This window comes from Toxotes jaculatrix, chromosome 1, assembly GCF_017976425.1.
Source record: "Toxotes jaculatrix isolate fToxJac2 chromosome 1, fToxJac2.pri, whole genome shotgun sequence".
Lineage (NCBI taxonomy): Eukaryota > Metazoa > Chordata > Actinopteri > Toxotidae > Toxotes > Toxotes jaculatrix.
In genome coordinates, this window is record NC_054394.1 from 29187024 (window position 1) to 29208774 (window position 21751).

General features: G+C 43.6%; 1 protein-coding gene across 1 annotated transcript in view; it reads right to left on the minus strand.

Annotated features, from left to right (window-relative positions):
• Positions 1-1630: 1630 nt before the first annotated feature.
• The window catches only part of prmt3 (protein arginine methyltransferase 3), a 43080-nt gene continuing 22959 nt past the window's right edge, over positions 1631-21751 (minus strand). The window contains exons 12-16 of the mRNA XM_041034865.1: positions 19896-20083; positions 16761-16847; positions 9398-9448; positions 8618-8705; positions 1631-1893 (exon numbers count right to left, since the gene is read on the minus strand). Of these exons, the coding sequence (XP_040890799.1) occupies positions 1784-1893; positions 8618-8705; positions 9398-9448; positions 16761-16847; positions 19896-20083 (524 nt within the window). The 3' untranslated portion in view covers positions 1631-1783. The remainder of the gene's footprint in view (positions 1894-8617; positions 8706-9397; positions 9449-16760; positions 16848-19895; positions 20084-21751) is intronic.

Consider the following 21751-nt stretch of genomic DNA (forward strand, 5'->3'; position numbering starts at 1 on the left):
ACGTTCGCTTTGCTATGCACGCTGCGATCTGCCCGCTTGTAAATCTCCGTCCGCTGCAGATAGGAGGCTGAAGCGGCTTCACCAGCCGCCGCCTTGAGTTTAATTAAATTGTCAACAGAGAATAATTGTAATTGATTTCTGCTCCTCTCCCAGAGTCCGCTGAACACAGGGACTGACACGGCAGCGCGCGCACACACACACGTCATGCCAACACAGGTTTGATTCTCACGAGTTTTATAAATGTTCAGTTCAGAGAAGCAGCAGAACGTGGTCTGCATCGCAGGAAACGTGTCCTACTGGTTTCCTGCGGTTTTAGAGAACAACCTTCTCAAACTGGAAAACACCGTTTCCGTGTGTTTCATTTAGCCCGACTCTTCCGTGTCTTTGTGTCTCAAATTTCTGGTTTTTGTTTTTGTCTTTTTAAAGACAGAGTCCTGCTCGAGGAGCTAAACTAACCGCCTCGCGGATGGGCTTTCTGGGTGCCTCCTCGTGCTCGCTAATTACGTGAGCTCGTGTAATTAATTGATCACTCCCACTGTCGCCTGAGTGATAAGAAGCCGCATCCATCTGAGGGGCCTGGAAAACAGTGATTCAGCGGAGGAGGTCATCCGAAGGCCCACGGCTCCCATCCTCCTCCTCCTCATCATCATCACCATCATCATCAGTCCTGGCTGACTGAGCCTTCACACTTCACAATTTATGTTCGGCCGTTAATTTGTGCAACTGCCTCAGAAAAGCAGTTAAAATGTCTCGTATTTGTGCTAATAATGACAGTTAATGAATGGTGCCTGTTTCGATCAGGCAACATTTTCGTTTCAAACAAGAATGCGAAGCAAATGTCTCTCTTCCTGAAGGTGTTCAGGGTGCAGGCTCATAAGCCCCCCCCCCCCCCAAAAAGACCTGAAAGTAAATGTGGCGTAAGCTTGGTGCAAAAATTTTTGACTTTTTATATAACTAATTGTACTATTGAACTTATATAATTTTACTTAGGAGGCACAGTAAGTCTACAGAACCAATTTTTACTATGTGCCTCAGAAAATGAGCAGCTGTCTGTGAGACAGTTAACATCATTAAGGGATTCTAAACAAAGACAAGCAGAAATACATCAAAAACGGTGACTGTCAAATCACCTGTGAGACAGGAAGCCAGCTCCAAAGTCCGCTCCGCCCCCTCACAGAGAAGTACACATTCAGGATTCATCATCTCAGGCAGAGAAGGAAGGAAAAAATCTTTAATTGTAAGAAGACTCGCTCAATGAAGTATGTAAAGAGGCTTCAGTCAGCATTTTTAAAGCTTAAAATTCCTTTCACACTGTCCCAGTACACTCATGCAAGATGGATAATGCCCCCGGTGAGATCTCACACAGCTCAAAGCAGGACAATAAGGAGGAGAATGTTGAGGGAAATTAAGAGAAATACTTGGCAAAAGTACAAAATCTCTTAAAGAGCTGGCAGCCAGTTCCTCTCTGTGTTTTTTTCTTTTACTGGACATTTCAATGTGTGGTTGTGACCTGCTTCATAGTGAAACAGAGTCATTGGAATGCCCTTGAAACAAGGATTATATGTATTCAACCAAATTTACCCATTTTGCTTGCAAATCACCAAAATAAGAGCTTACCAGGAGGAAATCTCATCCAACATTTTTTATTAGAAGGTAAAGAAACAATTCTAACATCTGAAACATCAAAATCACGAGTTTAATCCTATCCTGCTCCTACATTTTGTCAATACCTGAATGGTCCATTAAAAAGTGGGCTGTATTTGTTGGATGTTGTATCATGACGTTATTGCAGGCTGTAAGTCAGCTTCCTGTCTCGGAGGTCAAAGGTGACCAACAGCGAGCGAGGATCTTTCTTGTTCTTACGCACGGTGATCTTTCCCTGAAGCTCCTCCCCTAAAGGAAACAGCAAAGAGAGAGATATACCAACGTCAGTGTCAGTACACGGTTTGTTTTACACTGGAAACACACAATCACTTCACAGGAGAGTCGCTCCTCATCTGTGTTTGATCGGTGATAATCATCTGCAGTGGGGTTTAATGGGAACCTCGAGGTTTGGCACAGTTTCTTCTGTTCACTACAAGTTCACTTTGAACAAGAAGCAGGACTTTGATCAGCCAAACAAACTTAAAGATCATTTCAACTGCATTCTCACACCAAGGTTTCGAATACACTTGACAATAAAACACTGACTTGACTGTTTTCCTTCCCATTAGAGAAAGTTGAAGTAAATAGAACGGTTCTCCATTTGACTCTCCCCTGTTAACCATCCACAGCACACCCTGACCACAGTTCCTCTGCCTTTATATGAGACTCCAAAACCATCAAAAGGCAGAAAACAATTTCACTGAGTCAGACATCGATCAGTGTGATCATGAAGAAAGGGAAATGAATAACTGCTCATAAAAAGAAATCTTCTTGGTGCCCTGCAGCAGCAGTACGGCGCTGCTGAGCTCAGGCCTCTGCAGCACGAGCCGAGACGCACCGGCGCTTATAGAAATGATGATGTGTACAAAGGGAATGCGCTTTAATGTATTTTAATAAGACTGTGCGCGCGTATGAGGAGGCCCGCTGAAATCTCCAGATGGCAGCGAGAACAGAGCCCGTTTACAGGAGGACGCACGAGCGATCCGCAGGCCGCGAGAAGACGCTGATGATTATGACGCATAATCACTCTGATTAACTTCACGTTTGACTGCTGGAGGTAAATGAATGTTTATCCAAACGGCAAACAAGCATCCTCACACACACACACGCGCACACACACACACACACACTCCCAACCACCTCCTCCAACTCCTCCTCTCTGTGCGCGCTCCGCGTCGCTGGAGGTTAGAGGAGGACGAGGAGGGAAAATGCTGACTGTGGCGCTTTCCCCAGCGAAGGCGTCCGCCATCGCTGCTGCTGCTGTCACGTCTCACTCGTTACCATGCCAACGCCGCTGTCACGGAGCCCGCTGCTGGCGCCGCGCTCTGGGCCTGTCACTCCACCGCAGAGAGGGCAGACACGGCTGCTGCGTTTACACCGTGGGTGCGTTTCCACGCGCAAAAAAACAAAACAAAAACAAAAACAGAGCATAACAAATGAACAACAGCTAAATTCTAAAAGAACATCAATACATTTCAGAGTTGGATGGTGGACATAATGTCCTTCTGCTAGTGAGGTGGTGGACTCCTGCCTGTGCCGGGCAAAAACAGCGCAGGAGGAAACTTTACGCAAAGTTGATATACAGCATGTAAAGTCAACAAGTGACAAAACCAAAGACCCGTGCAAACAAGACAGACAGACAGACAGACAGACAGAGATAGATAGATAGATAGATAGATAGATAGCTGGACGGACGGACGGACGGATGGATGGATGTCAAACAAGGAAGACACTGTGTGAGTCGTGACCAGGAGCTGGAAAAAGATGTAGCTTGTTATGAGAAACTAAAAGACGCTGTGCTACCTCCCACTCCATCACCAACTCAATGAAGTGCGTCAGTGATCAGCACCATGGACGGCTGAAGACAGCTGTAACAGAAAAGGTCACTAACACATGTTTGGTTTGTGTTTTCTGTGTGGCTGACACCGGTGATCTCAGTATAAAGGCCAGTGTTTGGTCTGTGTGCATCTGACTTACAGGTTTCCAACTGAAAACTCACATCTTCACAACCTAAAATCCACCTGGTTTTCGAAGGACAGTTAGAGACTTGTCCCTTAGCCACTCCAGTGCTGTCTCGGCTGTATGCTACAGAGAGTTCCTTCAACTTCATGACTTCCTGTAGATTATTATCATTTCAAATTAAATATACCATGTGCAAAAAGTGAGGGGGTCTGAACACTTTGCAAAGCCACTGTAAGCTGTAAGTACATCAGCTTGACACAGCACTCGCTGTGGGGCACCTGTTTCCATATTAGGCATGACTCAAATATTAGATTGACAACATTCCAGCCCTGCCCAGTTTTTGGATATATCCCCTTCAATGTCTATAAAGACAAAGTCCCCCCCCCCCCCCCAAAAAAAAACTGCCTTTGCTTTGATTTCCTTTCACTTATTTTCTAAGAAATGACACAAGGGGCCTCAGTTTCACACTGGCTGAGGTCTGGTAACAGAAACAGAGCCTGGTGCTCATGGGAGGCAGCGGTTGGCTGCAGTCAAACTCAAGTTGGCAAAAGACCGATAAAGGTCAAAGGAATAATTGCTTGGCCTTTGTTAACCTTCTGTTAAAACAAAACCGACAAAAAAAGACAAAAATAACTTTGAAGCAAAATTCCTCATGTTTCCAGTTAAGTACTGAAACATACAAACAACCACGGACTGTCTGTTCAGTCGTGGTGCGACTGTAGCAGCTCTGCTGTAATCAGTCAGACCAAACTCCCCATGGAAGAGGGCCTCAGTGCTTTCAGTAAACCGGCCACTCAGATGCCGGGAGAAAGAGTTAACCATGTGTGGAAATGAGTCGGGGGAACAGAGCCGGGTTTTTACCATGATGTCGTACATCAACATGCCAGTGTCATTAAGCACAGTCAGGACCACAGAAACGGCCTATCTCAGCCCAGCGCAGTCTTTCTCCATGAAATTACACTGGAAATACACGGCTCGCATTAGTGATTCATTTAAACTGTTGTCATTTACATTTTAAACACTTGGCTCACACTCCTACAGTATCTGCAGCCCCATACAGTGACAGCAAGAGTAGACTAAGCTGCAGGCTCACTCACCAATGCTCATCATTTTCAGTTTTTTTCCAGATTTGCACAGAAGATGCCAAAGTTTTCTTCAAGAGAAAGAACTGGTTTGAACTCATTTTTACCTGGACGTTATGTCTCTGTGAAAGGGGAACGTGAAATTTATAGAGTTCAAAAATATTTATCCTAAATGGCAAGTTTTGATGATCAGATTTTGAATAATCAGCATAAATACAGACACATTCGTTCTGCTGTAGTTTAAAAAAAAAACCAAATGACTAAAATAATGAGCCCAGAGGAACGAACTATTCTTAGATAAATCAGCTGACTTCCACATCTGACCCCCTCCATGATTCTGCAGTGATGCTCAGAGGCCCATTTCAGCCTCATCTGTTTGACACCCTCCCTATTGCTCCAATCTGCCTTCATTTAATCTGTTTTTACTTCTCTCTGAGCCTTTCCCGCTCAGTGCAGAGCCAGGAAGCAGAGCTGACGGGTTGTATATTCCAAGCACCAGTCTGCTCACACAAAACCAACCCATCATTTGAGTTACAGCCCTGAAGAACCTGAAGCTTGGCTCAGCCACTGCTGTTCGACAGCTCAAGGACCTTCGGACTTCAAACGGGGGGGGCATGGAGGGGAAGAGGAGTTTAAACTGAGCCTGGACAGACGAGGGCGGGGGGCAGAGGAGATTTAGAAGAGGTACAGCACCACTCGGAACACAAGAGGTGAGTCATGAAAGTGGGTGGGAACAAAGTCCACCTGATCGTCCAATGAAAGTCCTGACAAGGACGCACACCCATGTTTCAGCTGCCCTGAGAGGCCCTCAGTGCAGGTAACCAGGGCACCGCCTCACTTCGAGGACCAGGGGACAACAAAAGTGTGACCTCCTTTCTCTGATGAACATTAAGTAGGTGAAACTGTGAAAAAGGACCCTCCTCTTCAATACTCGAGCTACACAAACACACCAGAGCATGACAAATGATTCGCTGTTTAATTTATTATGCTGCCAGGCGGGAGGATTTGCAGGGATGTTTGGTTCCAGCCTGCTGCGTGCGTTCTCTCTCTTCCACCGGCACCTCCCACAGAAGCGCAGCCGCAGAGTTAATTACTGCTGCACTCGTACAAACACATCAAATAGGATTCGGTCTCTGCCACAATAAATCACCACCGACAGAGTCGGTATTAAAACAAACCAGTGGATGTTTATGTCTGGCCCTCACCGCAGCCAATCAGAGCTGAAGGTGCTTCTCAGTCAACACCCAGGAGGAGAGGCCACTGTGTGTGTGTGTGTGTGTGTGTGTGTGTGTGTGTGTGTGTGTGTGTGTGTGTGTGAGAGAGAGAGTTCTGTCATCTTCAAGGTGACCTTAGGAAGTTTTCTCTTAAAGCCAGAGGGAAGTTTAGTATAAAAGTATGTGAGAACTGTTGTGAATTTGAGTGTGTAAAGGAGCAGTGTGTGTGTGTGTGTGTGTTGTAAAGTACACCATAGGAGCATAGCAGGCAGCCGGTGAACGCTGTTAAAAACTCCATTTCTGGTTTACGGCCCCTGGAGGAGGCTGGGGGACCGTCAGGGTGCCAGGGTAGAGCGAGCACATCAATAACCTGCTGCTGCACTCTCTCACCCCTGCCTCTATTTTCCTCTGCCTTTAAACTTTTTCTTGCTCGAACTGCTTCGTTCACACATACAGCCAGACGGATGGATCTTTATAGACTCGACATCAGTTTAAGCTAAACTCAGACAGATCGAAACTGGCTGGTTCTGAACATGTGTGTGTCATAGCTGAAGTTATCACATGTCACTTTGCCCCCAAGTTACCCCGCGAGCTCAGATGCATCTGAGAGATTGCAAAAAAGAAAGCGTTGAGTCCAAGGACTAAAGTCTAGTGACCTCTGGAGGCAGCCATGTTTATTACACTGCACAAAAAGCAAAATGATGGCTTCAGAGGAATGACCGGGTCGTTAAAATCAAAATTTCTAAAAAATAATAACTTTCCTGTGGATTAATAAGTATTCATCCATCCATCTATCCGGTATCTGTACCTACTTAACCTATGAAGGGTTGCTGGGGGCAGTGGCAAATGGCAGCACTCATTGGGTGAGAGGTGGCGTACACCGAGACAAGTCACCAGCCTATCACTATCACCCAGTGTGTGAGGAAACCCGAGGACCTGGAGGAAACCCATACAAACACGCTGGTGGATTTTTGGCCTTAGGGTGGCACTAATGGAGTGTCCAAAATGAAGAGGGTTCATCTTCATGGGAGCATGAAGCATAAGAGGGAATAAAGCGTTTGGTAAACGCCGGGGCAATCTGCACATTCGATCTGAGTATTTCTTTTCTTCGAATGGAAATTTTGTGTAGTGAAATTCTTCACCAGTTCCTGTTATGAAATCTGTCTTTGTTTCACTCTGCAAATTCCTACCTCTGCACGCTGTTAGGATAATGTCGTCCTCAGCTCTCAGACTCTGCTGCGCTTATCTGACTCAGCAGAGCGCGAAGCCCGCGATAGCGTTTGAGCAGCGTCAGAGGTTTTGACGTTCTTATCGTTTTGGCCGCCGCTGCCGGGGGCTGAGCGTGGCTAAGGGCCACCGAACGTCAAGTGCTTCTGTCCCTCTTCAGGTCATTTATTACAGTAGGCTCCATCTGATATCTGGCCAGCGAGTGGACAGCCGGCCCAGGGGCTCATCCATCCCCACGTCAGCAGACAGATCCATGATTCTCATTATGATAACACGAACAAGGGGCCAGAGCTCACAGCAGTAATAAACACAGCATCATTCATGTAGGGAACGCAAAAAATATTAACAAAGATTCATAACACCAGTACCAATAACAATACAGATCTGTCCTCTGTTTAGTTAATGAACACTAACATTTACTGATCTAAACATCCAGGCTCAGATTGGTCCCTCCTGCAATAAATACTCCAACACAGGTGAAGTAGATGAAGCTCTCTAAGATGAAAAGGCTTTAACTTTTGCTAAACAGTGGAAGAATGGTAAATGCTAAAATGTAGAGTAACTGGCACACCTGGAGATGTGCAGTCATACATTTTGGACAGATCCCACATGGCTATGTCAATGCAGTGCAATGCTCATAAACACAGACAGACAAACACCAGTATAGGTATGTCATCATCAAACAAAAAATGGCTTCTTATATTGTGGTTAAATGTGAATGATTCCTAAAACTGTCATTAATATGTCGTTATTTTGTCCATCTGTGTGGAGGAATGTGGTGAAAGTGTAAAAAATGGCACATTGGGGTTACAGATATTCTTTGTACTCTGATAAGTTGATTAAATTCACTGGTTTCCAGCACCACTGTTTGATATAATTCCTACATTAAAAATATATCACCACATTCAGAGTCGGCTGACAGCATTTTCACGACAGACCAACAACGGTAAGGTGAACTTCACAAAAAGCGATACAAGATTTTCTGTCATGTTTGCTGGAGTTTGAAAGTTATTTCTGAGAACATCCATCCATCCTGCTACGCCTCAAAGCAAGCTGCACCGGTTACTAATACTTTAATCTGCTGATACAGTGATTCGATAAATATTTCACTGGTCAGTTACAGAGCGCTCCTCGTGTAACGTGTCATGATTCAGAGGCCTTCAGCCGCCTATCAGATGAAGTTTTACATGCTGTCTCTGATGGCTGAATGTGATTTGTTTTGATCTCTCGCTGTCTCTGCGGGTGACAGATAACGGGTGTCAACCAGCCTGACTACATCTCCACCACAGACAGATTACCTGCCGCGGCTCGCTACGACGCACCACCGAGGTCCTCAGGAGGAAAGTGAAAACATACGACGCAAATCTAAATGAAACACTACTTTTGGTCTGGGATTATGCACATGAGAAGTGACAGCTGTTCTAAACCACATGTGCAAATACAGATCTACAGAGGTGTCAAGTGTTTCTGAGCTGTGTGGTTACTGACCTGCTTGTACAGAAATAGGTTTCTCCAGTAGGAATACGGTCTGTTTCCAGTGCGTCTTTGTGACTTGAGGACCCGTGGAGAACATCACCTGGTGCGAAAATAAGTGAAGAGAAAAGAAAAGAGCAAAAAATGTCATGACAAAAACCAGTGCTGTTAATTCTAAATCTAAAGAGACAGACAACAAGAGCATAAAATGGGTTTAGAATCAGTTTAAAATTATTTACTACTAGTTTCACAGAAAATCTATAAAAGCCCAACAATAAATTTAAAAGTTGAGTAATGAATCTGGAAGGACCTCAGCCTAAGTGTCACATTCTCAAAAAAAATGCAAGGAAAACTTGGCGGAAACAGTGTAGATTAAAATAAAGCTTCACAAAAACTTCGAAATGATCTTACGTGTCATGTTTCTGTTACAGTCAATCCGCTCCTACAGAGTCATCATTAGCTCACTGTGTTTTATAAATGACACTTCACTGTATTTATGTTACACTGTTCCAGCCTTAGCTCCCAGTGGAGATGGTAATTTACTGGACCATCCGTAGCATGCAGCTTGAGTCTCAGGTACTATAGGAAGTGCAATCAGAAGGCATGTCTGCGTTGCTCACTGAGCTTGGCATCGGCTGTTCCAACTGGCTGGCTCTGCTGGGTAAGTGCTTATATCAGCAGTCGACTAGGACGCCTGTCGATTGCCAGCGAACGCCTCAGGGAGGAGGAACATGCTAAGGCGTGAACATAATTGAGTTTCCGTTAAATGGCTTGGCTGTTGCCGCCGCTCCTTACCTTGTTGCTGCAGCCTTTGTCAAAGAAAATGTCAAAGTAGCCGACAACTGCCTGCAATGAAATATGAGGGGCGTGTTAGAATGTGACAGTACAATAAACCCCTGGATTTGTTTGACTACACCGCAACTCTGACACGCGGAGTTGAGGGGGAGGCAGAAGGCAGAACAAGTCTCAGGGTCTTGATGAGTAAAATAAGCTAAATGAGCTGCTGTGTTCAGGAATAAGGCAGTAAAACCAAACTACTACTGTTTAAATATTTACATTTACGACTACTTCGTTATGCTGTCACCTTTAAGGAGACATAAGAAGAAGTAGATTCTTTTGCTTGCCACGCTTAGCTTGTTGTCATGAGTGTGTGTATGTGGTATGGAGAATTGTATCGGTCACCCTGTTACAGATACAGCGGTTATGACTTTTCCTCAAACCTGCTTCCTTCTCAAAACCCATTTGGTTTCTTATTTAGGCTGAGTCAACAACACGTCCCATGTGTTCCCTTCTCACCTCATCTGGGAGACTTGTCACTGGACAAAAGAAATAAATTATGAGGCAGCCTCCAACAACACTGAGGCAATTTTGCTGACAATAATAAAAAAAATAAAATAAAATAAAAAAAATAAAACAGCTTGGTACATGAAATTAGCAAAGGTGGCTATTTTGGTGACAGTGTTGCAGCAAGGTGAAAACACTCAGCAGGGAGGAGGAATTGGCTAAGGAAAATAAACACTAATGTGGTTTTGGTCCAAATGAATATGAATTTGTGCTCATCAGAATAATGCCCACCAGGGGAAATGAAGTTAGACAACTGAAAAATCTCTGCTCACAGGGAATCTATTGTTATGTTGACAAGACTTTGCACAAACCAAAGAAGAATAAACTGGTCAGTCTGAAGCTTCATCAAGGTCTTTTTTTTTTTTTTTCTTAGGTCTTAGATGTGACCAGAAATGACAGACTTCTTTTCCTTCAGACAGAGTATTCTGATTAAAAACCTCCATGGAGAAATATGCTGTCTGCTGGTGAGGATTTGCGGAACTATGAACACATTTGAGTGAAAACCAATTCGCGCCATCTAAAACAAACTGAGAGGAAAGTCTAGGGCCAGAGGGCCTGTAGGTGACCGTCGTCAGATATGTGAGGTAAAAACCACCCCCCAGGCTTGTTTTCCTCCCATTTCTCCCCCCACTGGAGGAAGAGAGGCACTCTATCAATCTCAGGAGCGCACTTGTAGTGGCAATGATGCAGAACTAATAGCTTTTAATCCTGACGCAGCTGACAACTTGGAGGCCAGCTCTCTGAGACAAAGAAGAGCTGAATCAATGCAAGAGAGAGAGAAAGAGGAAAACAGAGGGACAGATGAGAGGAGAGGAGGAAAGACAGAGATGAAAACACACAGAAGGAAGATGCAAGGAAAGCTGATAGGGAGGCAAGCAGCAGGAGAATGAGCAGGAAAGGGGGAGAGTGGTTGTAAGATTATGTAAAAGCTGGGGAGGTTTCTTTTTTTTTACAGGTTTTTTTTTTATTGGTTTGTATCACTCTGAGAAACAAAATACTGAACCATCTGTTCACAGCTTCTGGAAAACTCTCCCAAGTAGTTTGTGCTAGTAGATCTTTTTTTTTTTTTAAATTTCATAATGCATCTACATACAGTACACACACACACACACACACACAAAGATACACACATGCAGACTTGGTGATCATGACGCCGTCAGAGGCCGTGTTCAACACACTCCCTGCACACAGGCTTCAATCAACCTTTATCGACTCAGACAGGCAGGGGCGGCACCGCTAGCTCACAGCTAAACCGCCAGAAAAGAACCCAAAGAGGATAAAAGAGCATGTCAGCCCAATGCAATTATGGCTTTTAATGAACGCCACAGAGACGCTCGGTGCTGAGGTAATTAGGAAATTAGCCGTAATTACTCGTCAGGCAGAGCGGATTCACCTCTCTCAGCCGGAGAGGCAGAGATCATCCTCATCGCGCCTCGCTGATGACAACGCCTCGTAAGCGAGATTGATTGTCAGCTCTGCATTGTGCAACTTTCACGTCGCACTGAGACGGGCAATTAAAATTTGGGCCACAGAGTGAAACTTGCAAATGCGAAAGCGGCGGAGAAGCTGAGCGCCTCGCTGCCCCATTAAAATCACATTTGAAAGGGGGGAAAAGGGAATGTAATGGCCTCATTCATAAAACACAAAAGATGTGGAAGTGTTCAGATAAACAATAAAGACCTGGATGACTCACACCTGGTATGGACTGTGCCTGAGGCTTTTAATACTCTGTGATTTGAACTGGGGGAAGAGAGTTTATCAAACTTCTTGGGGCGCTCTGAAAGGACGTAATGATAGTTTTTACGACATCCAATGAAACAGTACAGCAAGATCCGAACTTCAAGTCCAGATGGACACTGAAAACTGTAATTCAACTGTGCAAGGAGTTTCTGTTTATGTTCATCCTCACTTGAGAAGAACTAAAACACCCTTAAAAAGCATGTTTTTACACACACAGTAGGAATAACACATTATCAGATTGTGATCATTGTTCAGAGTTGTGTTTCTGTCCACCTGATGAATTTATATCCAATATTTAATCACCTTTTAGCTCTGTTTTGGTCTCCATCAACTCCTCAGAAAGATATCTGGTTCTTTAGCGCCTACATGTTCTACCATGTTTTATCAGAGCTTGTTTACTGAACACATCTGAGACTGGGATGAGACTGAACAAAACAGAAAATGCTGGAAAACCAAAACAATGAGCTAAAACAGGCTAAAAAAAAAAAAGGCAGGTCAAGGGAGTAAGAGGAACAGACGGAGAGACAAGGGCAAGGAAAAGAAAGGAAAACTTAAAGCACAGAGACACATACACACACCTACACACCAAAAACAGGACAAATCGGAATGAGCGCTTTTCATTTTCATCAGCGTTTAGCCTTGGGGCCCCAGCTCTGTCTGTGATAAGTGATGACAGTGGGCTTCTTGACGGCCCATGGAGGAGGCTCCGCAACACTGCAGCTCTCTGGCCCCCATTCTCCAGGAAGAGCAGTGGGAAAATTAATAATTATCATCATGGATAACACCAACAGGGAGCAATTCATCATCGCTCCCCTTTCGCCTGGCTGTGTGTCAGTGAGCCGCGTGGCCCGGCCAGATACTATTATACGACAGTGGGGGGACATAGCAAGGGGAGGGAATAGGAGGGGCATTGCGGGGGGGGGGGGGGGGGGGGGGGGTTAGGAGAGGAGAGGGCTAATGCGCTTTTGATGGGGTTTATCCAGGCGTGGAGGCTTCAAGCACGACCACATCACGGGCGGGTTGGTGTGAATCCCCCCCCACCCCCACCCACACACATCTACCGTCTCTCCTCCCTGCTTCTTCACACAACTACTGCTTCTCTGGTGAGGTGAAGCACGAATCAGCCGCGGCTGCAGCGCACCTCCCATTGGTGCTCCTCACTCATGATGCTTCTCAGACAAACAACTGTACTGTCACAGTTGGAGAAGGTCCACAGTCAGGCTGTGGTTACTGTGGTTAGCTGCGTCACTGAGCTTGGTCCAGACGATCTCAAGCTAAAAAAGAAAAACCTTCAGGTGTTGCCCAAAGAAAACGCACAGACAGCATAATTCCTGCAGCCGATCCACTTCCTGACTAACTTGCCAGGCGACTAGCTGCCGTATTGATGAGTGCACTCGGGCTGTGGCTCGTTTTTTGATTTCGTTTGCTTGGACAAAGCTAAAGGAACAGTGGCAAACACAATAAGATTTGGTTTGCAAAAATAAAAATGAGCATGTGTACACTGTTCATTTTAGATCCAGTTTAGTCAAATTAGCTTTATTTTGTATGTTTTTATATTCAAGTATTTGTTTCTTTGCTTTTTTGCTCATTTTGATTTCCAATCTAATTTCTCCAAGACCTACGTCCTAATTGGAAATAGTTCTCTAATGTATACTCCTAAAAGACTTTTTCTGACTTTTGGAAGGCGGGGTCTCAGGGATTCAGCTCCTGTTAGCAGCACCTTAGCTTTCCAAGGTGAACATCATGTCTGTGGTGTGGTGGACAGCAACGCTACCACACAAAACAGCATCTTCTTTAAAGCACCATTCAGCTGCTTTTAACTCCTACCTTTACCCAAGCAAAGGAGCAGCTACTCGCCAGCTTGACCCATCTTCTACTGGGGCCAGACCCACTGCCTTAATGGGAAGTTTCATTTAAACGCCATGGATCGTTCAGCTGTCCACTCGTCATTCCTACTTATCTTAGCTCCACTAGCATTACTAGTAGTTACTTGCTATGTTGTTAAGTGCTTTACAAAGAGAAAATTGATTTAGAACAAATCGACCATGATTAAATATAACTCTGAAAATAAAGGCATATATGTGCAGTATTACTCTCTGATCTGTAAATACAGTTTGATGTGTACACTTTCCCTTTAACATATAGGAAGCTGAAATAAATCAATCTGCCGAGTATTTGCTAATAGCAAACTATAAATATTCTCCCAAAGCAATTCTTGTTGACAGTCAGCTGATACTCCGACTCTATGAACGCTATGTGCTGATGCACTGCTGAGAATTAACGAGTGGATTTTTCCATTAACAATTCCCTTCCTAATGTGGTGAAACTCGTCCTTGAAGTTGACGAGTGCCTTCCCCGTCAGTCCAGAAGGCCGTCCAACCCCCCCCGCCCCCCACCCCCATACTCACGCACACACACACAATTTAAATTTGATGGAAAGCAGGTTAGAGATGGATTGCAGATACATTTTTCTCTGTAGCGCTACAGTAGCTACGTCAGCTACAGTGAGTCAGACGTGTTCAAATTAATTACAGACAGAAACTTATTCTCTCCTGCCATGCCATCAGCATACATCATTTTCAGCCTTTAGGAGGGGCTGAGGAATTTTTGCTGTTCTACAGTTCAGGTAAAAGGATCGTGGAGCTGTGGGGGATAGAGGAAAAAGTAGCAAGGATATAGATGCCCTGAGAGGATTTCTGATCCAAGTTTTAATGAAAGTTTCAGCACATATATATTCTGTATGTGGCTTCACAGTTTGCAGAGGCAGAAACGATGTATACAAGGCACAGAGCATGCAAAATGTAAAAGGGAGGCAAGGAGAGGGGGGATAAAATAAAGCAAGAGCAAGAGGATTTGTCTTGTGCATGAACGGCGCAGACGCAGGGGCTGTGCTGTTCATTTAATGCAAGGTTAGGCAGGCTGAGCTGATGAATGGACTGTCGGCAAGAGAACAAAAGCAGGCGCTCCATCACAGGACACGAGAAGCAGCAGCTCTTCCTCACAGATCCCAGAGCACTGGTCCAGGAACGGTTTACCCTTCACACATCCTAACCTTAACTACTACTGAGGAGCTGCAGCCAATACTGACTACAGATCAGTATCTTTATGGTAACATCACCCGACTCCTGCAGGTCAATAATCCATCTGTAAATCTGAGGACAAACAGGCTGCATGCTGGATGCGAGTATCTGCAAAGTGTACGAGTGACACCTTATCCACAGAAAACCTGCATTATAAAAAATAGAAACACCTGGATAAAAGGAGCCTGATAGCATGACTGACTAATAAATCCTACTCATGAGATACAGCGATACATATGTATGCTTTTGCACAGCATCACGCCAACTGAGGTTGATCCGAGGCGTGAAATAGCTAGAAAGGAAAAAGTCCTGGTACCTCTGTACCACATGAACCCATCATCTGTTTCGCTGCGGCGTTCCTCTAACATGACTGGACTCACATGCTAGAAACAGAAACTGGTTGCTTTCAATTACAGAGCAGAGAAGACAGGAAAAATGAGAGGATGTTTACAAATCCCATTAAATCCACCGGCCTTACCCAGGGAGCACAGGCCAGATAATAACCACCTATTGATTATCCATTAAACCAATACACCAGACAGTGCAGTAACACTGCAGCACAACACAAGGCTGCTCCAACACAATGGCCTTTTTTTTTTCTTTACAGACACTTCACTTCTCACAGTGCAGAGCGTCAGTGCTTGCAGTACTGTGGCTGTTCTGTAGTCGGCGGGTCGCTCCTGGGAGAGAGAAATGTGGCTGAGACACAGGAGGGAGTTCAGGGGAAGTGGGTGAGGATGGCTGGGGGGTTGATTGTGGCTGCCAGCTCCTCTCCAAATAGACTCATAAAACATTCTCCATGCTTTGGTGCCTATAGCTGACCCTTACTGAGGACACACGCTTCAACTTTGTGATGTAAAATTTTGTGTTGTGTTGTTATTATTGGTCAAGTTGACCTACACAGCACAAACCAAAGGCTCAGCCAGGTTTCAGAGGAGTCGTGCGATGTCTGACATTAGGACTCATTATTTTTGTCTTTAACAATAAAAGTGGTAAATTATCAGGATTTCTATTCAGTGATATAATTAAATGAGTTAACTGGTTTTATTTTGAGTCTGGACAGAGACATATGGAGGAGGTTTTTCCCCGTTAACAGGGCTGACTTATCTCCGAAACCTCTGGACATACAGTATATTAAAATGCTGTTAAATACTGTTTTAGAGCTATGTTCTGTCATTATGTGCACACAAGATTAATTTCAAGATAGAAATAAGGTCATTCAGGAGTACTAATTAGTTTTTTGTTGTTGTTGTTGTTTACATTATGTTGATGCGAGACAAGTATAAAAAAATAACTCAAAACTTCAAAACTAAGCTTCAGCTTTGGTCCTGCTGTGGATGTATGACCAGGACACATACATACAGGCAAGGTGAACATGTTTTTTTTTTGTGACTATTTAATGCTTCGATGTGACAGGTGGGTTGTTAGTGTGTGTGTGTTTTGTCGTCTGAGAGAATGACAGAGCAAGCAGCCTGTGAACATTCACTATGCTGTATGACATGTAATTCAAAGTCACATTAGCCTCACTGCTCTGATTCGATTTGAAACTCTATTAAATATCCAACTGACAGACATCCTCTTAAACACAGAAACACAATCCATCAACATGACCTGACGGATGCCTTTGCTGTTCGTACTGCCCTGTTCCCTTCACACAATGTCTCTGATGAATGACGGACAGGAACAGTGGATGTTCAAACTTTTGTTTCAGGTCAGTTTTTCGTGGTGTCACCCTTTATGTTTAACACTAGAACGTTTAAAACTAGAATTGAAACACATTCAAGCGTATTAAATATTTCTCATTAACACAATTAAGGCCCAGTGTGACAAAGGACTTGATTACTGAAGAGGCACTACACTGAAGTTAATGATATAAGCCAAAATACTTCAAGTAATTTAATTATAACTTTGCAATATCACTGTGGATATCTCAATCCTATGTGACCCACTCAGTGTGGGTCATGTCTGTGTGTGTGTGTGTGTGTTTTACTTACCGTGCAGTCTGTAGTGTTCGTTATCTTCAAGCAGAAATCTGATGCAAACTCCAGCTCAGACAGACACACACTGTTACAGTCAATTGTCTGTAGAAAGTCAAAAACACACACATCATATGACGCACAATGTAAACAAAAAAAAAAAAAAAGACAAATACTGATGACACTATGAATTCTGGTCAAGCAATACAAAACACACACAAACAAAACAACAGACACAAAGATGCAGATTGTGCAGCACGAGTGGTCAGAGGATGATACAGGCTGAAGTCCACAGTGAATAAACCTGTAATTCCTCAATGTCCAGCAAAAGCTTGGATGCCCAAAGTAACATTAAGACCCAGATTAAGAAGTCGGTCTGTAAACCTGCAGTCTAATTAGCTGTGCTTACCTCCAGGATGAAACAAAGCATCACCAGAGAAAGATCAACATGAAGTCTTAAACAGTGGGAGGTACAGCACTGTAATTAATCTGACAGACATAGACATAAAATCCACATTTACTTTGAGCTCCAGACAGCAATGTTAGCCTGATAGGAGCAATCTGATCATAGGTAAACCAAATTCTACTAAATCACAGATCAACAAATCACAAAGTAGCTGTGATAAATAATATTCCAAGAAGGGCAAAAAGAAAATGTCTGTCAATAATTGTTCAGCCACAAATCAGACAAAATGTTGGATGCAACAACGTCAGTTTAGCAGCAACTTCTATGGAACCGTGCAAATAATGGTTGGTACAAGTAACATAATGTTCAGCTTCAACAGCCTGTGACCAAATTCTCTCCTTGTGGTTAATTCATTCACTACTCTCTATATAATAAGCAAGTGCCAGTTTATAATAGACATGAACAGTTTCTAATAGGCACTGAACTGTTTACTCATTAGTGAGCAGTGAATTGATATTTCGGACACTTACTGGTGCCGTGCGTCAAGTCACTCAGCGGTAATTTTAGCATAAAATGCTGAGCGTTGTGGCGCTGTGGAAGTGTTGAGGGCTCTACATAATGGGTGAACTATTTATGCCATGTTCACGTCATTTCATTTACACTGTAATTACAAGAGGGTGAGAGAAAAAAACATTCACGTCAGCCTCTCAGTTAATTCTGAGTGGGGGATATCACCGACAATATGTCCCGCAGCAGATCAACAAACTGTTTTCAGAATGGAGCTGCTACAGAACACATAACACGAAAACACAAGCTGCTTATGTGGTGAGACTACGAAGTTAGCACGAGGGCTAATTATCTTAGAATAATGAGGGAACACCTCCAAATCAAAACAATGGCCGTTTTGTCCTGTTCTCTTCTGGTCTTCATTCTGTCAGCGCTGACCGAATCCAGCATTAGTGTCCATTGTTTAGACAGCAGTGAATGAGAGAATAAGAGAGTGGTTTCAGATGGTCAAATAAAATGACGGTAAATATACTGCAGTATACGGTAAATGGAGAGTAATTCTGGACACAGCCATTTTGCAGGTGGCAGAGTACAGACAGAACTGAAGAGTTTTACTTAGAGACGAAAAATCCCACTGAATCCGAACAATGGCCACTTCGACACAATAAATGTGTGTGTAATCCCTGGCAAGTTTACATGTGGACCACAGATTGTGCCTGTAAGGGAGCATTTAGAGCAACACACACTGCAGCAAAATTACTTTCTAAAGTGTCAAAATTATGACTCCAATTGGTTCCAAGTTAAACATTCCTCAAGTTAAAAACGCCTATCTGTTCTCACGGAGAGTAAAAAAAACTCATCTGTTTTGCAGGAACTTATAATTCTATGAAAGGGCTCTCAATTTTACGGAATAGCAGCCAGCCTTAATGGAATGTTATTGGATCGTATCAACGGGAGGCAATAGATGAGAGTCCATGTAATTTGGGCAGAGGGGCTGTCTATTTGTCACTGGAGGGGAGAAACGATCGATTAGAGGATTCAAATTCCATTATATCAAGTTCTCCCCTCATTCATCACGTCCACAGATGGGTGGAGGACATGCTACTTAGCAAACAGGCCGACCGACAAAGGAACACACAATCGTACGAGAGGGAAGAGGGAAGAGCATTCCTATACAGAAAGACTCTGAGGAGGTATCTGTGTTCTTAGATGTGGGAGAGTGTGTGTGTGTGTGTGTGTGTTTGTTTTATCTTTGCGTAATGTGTGTGCTCTCCATCAGCTCAGTGAAAACTGCTCTATCCACGGGGGGCTGAGAGTAATGAAGTTTCCTTAAGAGGAACTTAAACAAGGATTAGATAGATCAATCACCCAGCGCTACAGCATCACTACACACACACACACACACACACACACACACACACACACACACACACACACACACACACACACACACACAGACACACACTCACAGGGCTCTATCTCTCTCTCTACAGCTAACACCTGCTCTCCTTCTCTGTCTGTGCCCTAGCAGCTCAGACCCTGCAAACTCAATTTCTCCTATTTGTGGTGGGTGTGTGCGTTGTTGCACACACACAGGATTTTGCTGATACACTGATTTACTATCAGTGTTTATTATCAGATATCACATAGTTAGTGTCACCCACACATGAGAACACTGCCACAAAAACCAAACAAACACGAAAACTGAAGAATGTGGACAGTAAGGTTTGTTTGAAACTTCTGATATTTGTTTTTCGTCATTTGTTTATCATAATGCCTGATGTCCACATGTCAACTCTGAGCAACAAGTGCTGGGCAAAGCCAGGTGCACTGTGGACTGTCAAAACCACCCTTTAAAGGCTCAGTTTTGGGTTTAGAGACGACTTCAGCTGTTTAAATTGAAAACCTTTCTATTATGTTTCTAAATTTGCGTTTGCAAAGTGTTGATTATAAGTGTTTTCCTCCTGCTTCTGTAACCGTTTTTTTAATTTCCTCAGCAGTACAGTTAAATTTCTTCTTTCCTTTCTTCTGTTTCATACAAATATAGAAAACACATTCCTGAAAAACACTGTGCAACACAATACAACCAATGACATGTCAAATTATCACCCTTTTGCATTTCGTTATTATTTCAGAAACACTGAAAATACTGGCTACTTGCAATTTCAAACGTCTGTATTATTGCTGGACTGGACCAAAGAAATTCCACTTTAGGTTCAGTAACCAACAAGTGTGTTTACCTGTATGACTGTAGGTTCAGAGATGAGAGTGTCTGCTTTCACCACTTCTACCACTGCCTCAGGCACCACGGCCTTCTTCATGCACGCCATGTTGAAGCCATACACGTCATCCCAGAATGCAATGCGGTCTTGGTGCTTCTGCGTGTCGCCCAGCGCTGCCAGGCTGATATTACAAAGGTCTGGATAGACTGTGAAGAAATGAGAGGAGCAGGGAGTCAACTACTACCACTACCCACTTCCCAGCTTAAAGAAATAAAAAGTGAGTCACTGTTCATATTTTTGAAGGTCGCTGCGTCTCAAAATGCAGTTTCAGTGTGCTAAACTGCTGCAAGCCTGTCCGGTAACCTGTGAGTGAATAATCTGTTCAGGAATTAATTTTGCTCAAAACAAAAGACCATTGATCACAAGCGAAGGAAAGGCTGGGCAAACTTCTATTCTCGGTGCTGAGACGTGCTTAATATCTACAAATTTAATGTCTCACAAACCATTCAACAAATTTAATCAGAAGGCCTTAACAACGTGTGGGTGTGGAGCTCTGCATCAGTTTCATGAGGCTACTGTAATGACTGTATCCATCACGTGTGTCCACCCACAAAACATGGCCTGATTACCATTTTGTCCTACTTTCATACCTTACACTGGCTAAAATGTGGGCACATGGACAAAGCAACCAGACACCCTAACACTGCTATATGGGATTATTCAACCACTACATGGTTTTACAGTTGACAGTGTCTCTGTCATCTTAGAGAAACGACTGTTGCTGAAAATCACTTTTATTTTTATTTTTTTGTTTACCTAATTTTTTAGAAGATGGAAGATATCGCTCAGCCACTGAGGATCTGTGTTTCTAATTTCATTTTTCAAAGCTTTGAAGACCAAGCACAGGCTGCGATTATTGTTGCTCCTCATATTACATAACCCTGTCTACTGAATGAACATTAACCATGTCTTAAAATGAGCATTAAACATGAGCTTTAATGTCTTTTCATTGTGTTTTCACATCTGAATAGATTCCTTTGTACGGGTAATATGCTTGGTGATTAAGCCAGAGCTAAGATGCTTGAAGCCATTGGTATTCCCACTGTGAAGTAACATTAGCCAATACAGAGGCCTCGGGCCTAAACTAGAGTTTAGCACACACTCACATAGATAGATCAAACTTAATATTTTAACACACAACTTAATGCCACTAGTGGTAATGTCAGAACCTGACTCAATCAGAGATAACAGGAGAGTTGGAAAGAAAAATCTGTGTAGTGTGCTGTTCTATATACCTGACTTCCAGTAAGTAATTCACAGCACATTTCAGGGCATAACACTACTGTGTTATCCATACACATGGCAATATATCAGATAGTTGAAATATTAGCAATAGCCAATAGCAACACGGAGCAACCAGGCAGACAGCGAGAGAGAACAGTTAAGGCAGCTATCAGGAACAACAGCAGAGAGCTGTAATCTGTTTTTATCAACCCACACAAAAAAAAAAAAATTAACAGAACAAGAAACGGAGAAACAACTGAGGTAAAGAAACAAGGCACAAGGTATGAGTATGAAGCTTCAGAAAGCACAAAGCAGAACCACAAACTTCTGTGCAGCCACTTTTTATTCTTTAAAAAAATAAAAGCCTTCCATTGAGCGCATTTCTTTTATTTTGCCTGGCACGTGTGTTAGTGCGTAATCTCACGTAACCTTCGACACACCGGACCATAAAACCCATGAATGGATGGTGACAGCTCAGTGATGGGCAACTCATGGCCTCTCATTATTAGCTGAAGCCTGCTTGTGACCCTGTGCATGTCACACTACCTAATGACTGTGCACGCATATTTACACGCACATTCACACGCAAA